This window comes from Notothenia coriiceps, unplaced genomic scaffold, assembly GCF_000735185.1.
Source record: "Notothenia coriiceps isolate Sejong01 unplaced genomic scaffold, NC01 NC01_scaffold00000339, whole genome shotgun sequence".
NCBI lineage: Eukaryota > Metazoa > Chordata > Actinopteri > Perciformes > Nototheniidae > Notothenia > Notothenia coriiceps.
In genome coordinates this window covers 20,210,007-20,218,088 of record NW_011333040.1, presented here as the reverse complement: position 1 = coordinate 20,218,088, position 8,082 = coordinate 20,210,007, and the positions used below count along the sequence as shown (strand labels likewise).

The 8,082-nt window shown below is 45.5% G+C and overlaps 2 protein-coding genes across 2 annotated transcripts in view; one reads left to right on the top strand and one right to left on the bottom strand.

The window, feature by feature from the left end:
- mideasb (mitotic deacetylase associated SANT domain protein b) overlaps nt 1-8,076 on the bottom strand; it is a 23,575-nt gene extending 15,499 nt beyond the window's left edge. The window contains exons 1-3 of the mRNA XM_010778946.1: nt 7,890-8,076; nt 4,167-5,916; nt 1,616-1,888 (exon numbers count right to left, since the gene is read on the bottom strand). Of these exons, the coding sequence (XP_010777248.1) occupies nt 1,616-1,888; nt 4,167-5,687 (1,794 nt within the window). The 5' untranslated portion in view covers nt 5,688-5,916; nt 7,890-8,076. The remainder of the gene's footprint in view (nt 1-1,615; nt 1,889-4,166; nt 5,917-7,889) is intronic.
- The window catches only part of LOC104952167 (transmembrane protein 62-like), a 6,879-nt gene continuing 6,591 nt past the window's right edge, over nt 7,795-8,082 (top strand). The window contains exon 1 of the mRNA XM_010778935.1: nt 7,795-8,017. Within this exon, the coding sequence (XP_010777237.1) occupies nt 7,795-8,017 (223 nt within the window). The remainder of the gene's footprint in view (nt 8,018-8,082) is intronic.

Below are 8,082 nucleotides of genomic sequence, written 5' to 3'. Positions count from 1 at the left end.
TGCTATTCACGCGGCACACCTGATGGTGGGTGTTATAAAAGATATTCCATAATCGGTTTTCTTCATATTTTTAATGTATTTTTCATTGTTTGTTCAGTACTAAAAAGTCCAAGAAGTCCCACAATTGAATTTAATATTCATTTGACATGTTAACTACCGTATATCGTAAAGCGCTTCATGGGAGTAATTGTGGGATGATACATTTTCAAAGTATCACGATATGTATCGGTTGAGTATCGGTATCGTTCAGTGGTATCGGTATCGTAAAAAAGTCAACGATATGCATCCCTACTCCCTCCGCAGCCGGTTGGCACAATTCCATTGTACAGACCGACGTTAACAGCAGCCCCGTCTGTGCACACGGAGACCAACTGTCGTCCAGTGATCTAAGCGCCTTCTGGAAAAGCTCCACAAGTACGTTGGTACGCAAAGGCGCTTAGTGACACAAGTGACGGTACACATTTCAGATTTTTGCCATGCATGCGTACCAGTTATGTGCAGCCCTGTCTATAGAGGTGTTTTAATTAACATATGTCATGTTTTAGGACCTTATCACACACAATTAAAGCTTCAAACTAAATAGTCAAATAGAATAAATTGAGTTTTTAATAACTCAATTTTCTTCAATTAATCTAACTCGTCAGTTTTGTCAACGTAAATACATTTTGGTAAGAGCTGTGTGTGTGTTTGAGAGAAAGTGTGACAGAGTGAGGAAGTGAAGGTGGACTATTGGTGGACTATTGTACAGAGCTTCTGTGAGTTAATAATAACTTACTAGTTTGTGTCCCGCCTGTACACGTGATGTTATCTAAAAGCTTAGCTGAACACGCCCAACCCAACATCACTACATGCAGCTACAGCTGGAATCTAATTCTATAAATTGTATAATACTACTCATATTAATGTAATGTAATCTTTATCTGCAACTGTGCAGGAAAGCCAGGTTTAAACAGAATGGATGGACATGCAACATTTAATGTTAAAAATGCAATTGTTATATTATGAATGAAACTTTGGAGCTTTGTGACAGCCTTAAAACACACACATAAAAACCTCAATGAAAGACAAGCATGCGCGTACAGTTGTCTATTTATCCTGAGAAATTCTAAAGACAAAGAACAACCCCTACCCTCCACTGTATGGTACATAATAGTATGGCATCGCTAAACCCTGATAATCTGCCTGATCTGGGGCAGGGCATCTAGTTCACTAAATCCCCCCCAAATGAACCAGGGAAAGGGAGAAAAGAGCAGAGGACCCCAATGGGGGCAGGGGAGACATGGAGCATGATGGGGGGGGAAGGGAGTGTGTGTGTTGGCGGGGAGATGTGGCTCAAATGTGGCGACTTAATATCTGGAGTTTAGGCGTACTGATAACAGACTGAGGAATACTGTGGAACACACACTACTACCCCACTATTCTTAGTAAATGAATCTGACCATTCAATAAATGTATGCAAGTGTGTATGTAAAAGTATAAAAATGTATGCATGCTTCTTTGGTAACATTAAGCTGCTCTTTTCTGCTGTAACGATGTACATTTCCCCTCTGTGGGACTAATACAGGGATTCTGATGAATAGAAAAAATAAGCATCAGGGAATTAATATGAACCCACCTGATCTGAGCTCTCTGACAACGAGTTCCTGAGGGAGCGTCTCCGGGTGACGATGACCGAGGGCTTGTGGTCGGAGCGCCCGAAGTCCTGGGGGTTTAAAGGTCTCTGGGGCCAGGTGGAGGCCAGCGCTGAATCATCTCTGTCCGGAGAGGAGGGGTCCAGCCTTCGCACGGGAACGGACACGGGGATGACGAGGGGAAGGAGGCTGTCGTCTCGAGGCCGCTTGGTGTTCATACCCCCTGTCTGAGTGGGACTCCACGAGCGGTGGGATTCCTGAAAAAGAGGGGGGAGGAAGGTGTTACAAGGGATCTAGTAAATTGATTTCTCCTCGATATAAAACATCAACAGGATATGAAAATGCATTGCTTGCTCATTGCAAATAGTAGACACTAAACTAAAGGCTTATGGTTCAATTTAGGGCTGCTCAATTAATCGTATTTGAATCGCAATTACGATCATGGCTTGCAACGATTACGAAAACAACGTAATCGAAATAAAACGATTATTTTATTATTATTTTTATTTTTCAAATATATATATATATATTTTTTTTTCAGTTGAATTATACTTAAAGTTCAGGGTTAGTTCAGGGTTAACATAACTGTTAAAAACATACTGTTCAAATTTTTTTAACTGTTTTTAAAAATGGTGATATCAATTATTGACCCAAATAATCGAGATTATGATTTTTGCCATAATCGAGCAGCCCTAGTTCAATTAATAAAATTGAAAATGTATAAGAAACTGCTTTGATGAGGAATTGAAATGGGCCAAATGATTCATCCAGATGTAATCGCCAGATAAGCCTAATTGATCATAATAATACAAAATAATAATAATAACAGAAAAATATAAATTAGGTCGTTTGGAATTGCAGCACGTCACATGGGGAGGGCTCATCAAGCCGGGCTGCTATGAAAGCTACATAAAAGGCTGATTTGAAGACAACATCTTAGGCTGTTAATCAATCCTGTTGTAAAACTCCAGTTTCTCACATAAAGAGTTGAAGGTGACACATTTTCAAATCATCACCTTGTGTAGCAGATACAGTGCACTACTCAACAAGTGCAAGTAGACACAGCTTTTAGCAACTCAAGTTATAGCTTAGCTTTCCATCTTAGCACAACACAGCACATTAGACATCAAACCAAATTGTACCTCGGTGACTGGATGGCTGTTAACAAACCCAGACAGACTGCTAAATTATAATCAATACAGTAAAAGAGGAACCCTGCTCTTTTCCTCACACAAACTGAAGAGAAAATTGTGCCGATACTCCTAATGAAGTGTTCACTTTTATACAAGCCTGTTATATAATGTTTCAGTGAAAGCCTTACCAAACAGGCATTATGTACCACTGCACCTTGACACAGGTCTGCTAGGTGCAGCACTTAGATACACCTCAGAAAGAACCATCCCCAAAAGCATTCTCCACATTTTCTCTATGAGAACCCATAATGAGTGGGCATGAGCAGCCTGTGAGCTTTAGAGCAACTTCAAAGCTACTTTCCCCACCACATCATTGAAGACAGATGCATTCTGTCACTGCACTCTGCATCTTGATGAGCAGGGAGGCATGCAGCACTGTGGCTACGCTGGATCTGTTCTCATTATTGCTGGTGGAAAACTCCAGCCGCTACACCAGAGCGGTGGAGAGATATTCTGCTGAGCACTGCAGGCAGGGCACCCCTGCACCCCTCCCTGTGTCGAGGGGGGAGGCCAGTGGAGGCCAGGCTGGAGTTTCTCTCCTTTGATGGGATGGGGGGAGGTGTGCAGGCATGTAACCAAACACACTGTCTCTAGGATCAGCTACCCGTGAGGCGAATCCAGGGCACAGCCGTGCTGAACTACAGACATACTGGCTCAGTGCTGTTTGGCAACGGAACTTGTTGCACAATAAAGACATTCAGCACATAAACATAGACCAGAGTGACTCGACATTGGAGCAGCCTGGGGTTTTCATCAGGTTTGTCCATTGATTCATCCAGTGAGAGCTGAAAAGTACATATTTGTGAAGTGCATATTTACCTTGCGACAATATTCACAATGCAAAGTCTTGTTTTAGAGACAGATGTTCCCCACAAGTTAGAGCTGAGCAGCCCAGTTCTGTGGTGTAAACTTTGTTGGGCGTTGATTACATTCAGCATCTCTTCCAGCAACATGTTAATCACAAACAACATAAGTTTTGGCACAGTTTTCCTGGCAGTAGAGTTAGGCCTTTTGTGCCAGTTCCCGCTTTTGCTCTGGGAGCTAAAGTCCCCGTGCAATTATACCCTGCTCTAGCACAAAAAAAAAATACATCATTAGCCATAGTGATATTCACAATTAAAGCTTACAGCTTGAAGCGATGAGTTTTATATATTAACTGATATGAAATCATCTGGATTCGGAACACCAGGTCCTTTTCTGTAATAGGCTATTTTGCTGTAGAGGAAACAGCTGAGAAACACTGACATGAGTGGGCAAAAGAACTCAGAGAAAAAAAAAGGAAAACAAAGAAAATTCAATGTTGGAACATGTTGACAGTCTCAAAAGTGAACTGAGCCCTTACCTTTGCAATATGGGATGGTAGAGACTCCATTTCCGAGGCCTTCTGAGCAAGAGTCTCCAGGTTGACCTCCTGGGACACCCTGCGTTTCCTCCGTGTGCTCTGGATGACGCCCGTCGGGGCTGCCTGGATGTCACAGGCCCCGTTCTGGGAGCCCTGCGGCCCTCCAGGAACAGCCTGATCCGAAGAAACCGAAAGAAAAGGGTTGTCGGATGGCGCCCCGCCTTCCTTGGAGAGCCGTCGCGATCTACGAAGCTGCGTTTGGGATTGGTTCTGGGGTTGCGTTGGGGGTTCAGGGTGAAGAATGGGCGGCAGCAGATCCGAAGGCTCCAGGGGTTCTGGGGTGATGTCCTGGATAATTGGCTCCTGGATCTTCGAGGGATCTGGGGCCGAGGACTCCTGGGAGTGTACCACCAAATGCTGTGGCTGCGGGTGTGCATTTTGTGCAGCGGGATAATAGTCAAGCACATGAGGGTTTTGTTGTTGCAACTGCTGATGTTGCAGTTGCTGCTGAATTTGGAGCTGCTGCTGCTGTTGTATCTTTTGTTGCTGCTGCTCATGCTGCATTTGTTGCTGCTGCTGAAGCTGCTGTACGTGCTGTTGGTGCTGAATTATTTGTTGCTGCTGCATCTGTTGATGGTGCTGCTGCTGAATTTGCTGCTGGAGTATGTGATGCTGTTGTTGCTGCCGTATTTGCTCTTGCTTCTGCAACTGCTGCAACTGGGGAGGGGGCTTTGCTTGTGTTGGGTAGTTGGGTGGGTTAGGTAGCGTTGTCCTGTTGGCCTGAAAGGCCTGGTAGTACGCCGGCAGGTGCTGCTTGGGCTGCCCAAAGGCCAACTGAAAGGGCTGCAAGACTGAGCTTCCTCCGGGGTGAGACGTGCTGTGCTGCTGGGGGTTCAGCGCCCCGGGTTTCAACGTCTCCGGAAAGGCCTGGGACTGCTGCTGCTCCCAATCCAGGCCCTGAGCCTTAACAGCATCCCTGTATGCTTCGCCTGCAGGGTTAGGACCCGGAGGCTGCTTTTCTGCAGCTCTGTTAGGGGGCTGTTGATTCGGCTGTACGCCAGAAGGCTCATGCATTGATTTTACAAATGCATTTTGGGTCCTTGAGTCTGTTACGTTTACACCCCCTATGTAATTTGCAAAGTTTTGTCCCCAGTTTGTCATGGTATTCCAGGAGGCGGCTCTCTGCTGCTGGGACAGAGACGGCTGCTGCTGAGCCGGCTCCTGGTGGGCCCACTTCATAGGCACAGTCTGCTGATAATGACCCCTGCTCTGGTCCCCTTTGTCTGGGCTGAAGATAACAGAGTTAAGGTACATGTGAGGGGCCTCTGGATTTGAAGTCACAGTACTTGCAGCCTCACTCTGTCCGGGGTCTGAGGCAGGGCCACCTGGGACATAGTAGGACCCTTCAGGGTGCTGAGACGTTTCCTTCATTGCTATGCTCTGATCGTGGAAAAATGTGATGCGTTTGCCCGTTCTCTTGGCGCTGGGTTTCTGCTGGGTGGGTACACTCATGACGGGCATGAAGAAATCTGATAAATATTCCCCACCAAACCAGCTAATAATGTTCCACTGGATCACTTGTTTAATAAATTGTTCAAATTACATTGACATCAGAGTGAGCAGTAGAAAGGTCAACCAGGATAATCTTCTCCTCCCCTCTGGACTTCTTTGTGACCCTGTCAGAGGTCGCTGGCCTGGGGTGAGCAGATCTGAAGAAGTCTGTGTGTTTTTCTCATTCATGGGCAACACCCTGTATAGAGAAAGGAGACAGAGGTCAAGCATTGAGCCATCAAACTAAAGAGGTCCCGCAGGGGGGGCCCATTACCATCCCCACCTCAGCCATGTAAAAACCTGCCGTTTGCTTTTTCAACAATAGACCTCAACTGAAAGGTAACGAGTATGACAATAGGGGAGGGGAAGGCCTTAATTTCATTATTCACTAAGTTCACATGACAGGGATAAGGTCCTGCTTACAGGCGAACATGTGGACCGGCCCTGCATATACTACTGCAAGGTAGTTGGTAAAAGACACTTTAATCAATAGTTGCTGGAAATGTCATTATTACAAAATATTACTGCACCAATTTTGATGATGGGATAGGAGGAAATACAAGCAAGTCCCTCAGGGCTCAATCTGACCTGAACAGAAGCCCTCTTTCCCGCCAAACTACAGAAACAACAGGAGGTTTAACGTAATATAAACCTCTTTTTACAATTGTATGAATCATTTGAGTTGAAGAAAAGAGAACCCGTGCCCTTTGAACCGCAGCTGCAGACTCAAAAAAGGAACGGCAACTGAAAGTGAGCAAAGCATGACTCATGATGAAACGATCCCCGAGAGGCAAAAAAGTCAAAATGGCCTTGCAGGCTTCGATAGCTCGCTTCTTGACAATTTCCATGGTAACACGTGGTGATTATCAAAAATATTATCTGATGGCAAGGTTTGGGCGCAGATTTTTGACACATTGCATGCTGCCAAATTTCAAGAAGCACACAGATCCCGAACATTTAAATCCGTGCTCCATCTGTGTACGTGTGTGCAGAAATCACCCATCATTAAAGCTGTTTCATCACTACGAGAATTATCATAATCTGCAGGACTCATGTTACGAAAAAACAATATGTCAAGATGGTTACATAAATGAATACTAGAATCTTTTACAACGTGGACATCTCTGACAACCTAGGAAGTGACTGATAATCGTCACCCTTTCCTCTGGTGGCATAGTAAAGCACACGCTTCTTAAAATAGACATCTGCAGCTGTTCAGATCCTGCACTGGCTCAGGGGCAGCTCTGACTGTGGAAGCTGGATGACCATGCTATCAAACAGTGTGTGCGTTTGTCTAATTCTGTGTGTGCACCAGCAAGGCCATGTGATGTTACAAATGCCTATGGTCATGTTGTCAAATCCTATAAAACATCCTTTAAGTAAAAAGGTGCACATAAATCAATCCTAGTCCCCTTGCAGAAAGAGCACAAACACAACTGCTGCTACTGAGCGACCATGCTGTGAGCACTCTGTGCACTGAACTAGACTCCGTCCGAGGTGAAGGGATCATGGTGACGCATCACATCATGCAACCTTACCCAAGCCCAGGGTTTAGCCCAATAAGCAAAAGTAACACTTTAAATTGGCTTAAAATACATGTGGAGCACCATTAGCCGCCCTAATCCAACGCCATTTCCTCGTGTACACCAGCTCATGCACGCTGTAGGCCTGCAGCTTGCACGAGACGACACATAAAGAAAATATATGAAGAAAAAAATGCGCTAGGACTCTTCCTGATGCCCCCTCCCTGAACATTACTTTCTGTGTCCAGCCAGCTCAGCGCTATTTACGAGAATCCCTTTGTTGCAGAAAACGGATAATCCAGTCACCAATGCCACAAACAGAGCCAGCCCTGCAGCCTGCATGATAAAAGCGTGGCTGCAGGGCACACAAACAAACACAGTGGGTCATTTCAACTTGTCAACAAGGTTAAGACGTCACATGTTTCTCTGTCTGCGAGTGTACAATCGATCATCTTCGATTGCGACATGAAATCACATCCTATATGAGCCCGTTTGGAGGCTGGATCAACAGCCTTCAGCGAGGTAAACAAAACTTTGTCTGTTGCAACAATAACATGGAGTGTGGAGCACGTCAACAACAACAACAACAACGCCACTGTCATCGACGCCGCGGCTCCAGCAGCAGCACCCTGTCTGTGCCGATACTTACTGTGTTGGTCATGAGAGCTGCTCCTCGCCCGCAGGATCGCACAGTGGCAGCTCTGTGCGGCCAGCAGCGGGCCCGCACAATACAGCCCTGCGATGATGATGATGATGATGACTGCATACATCCCCAAGGTTGACTCATGCTATGCTGCTGACCTCACTCACTGGTACTTTTTCCCTCAACAACCCCCCCCCCC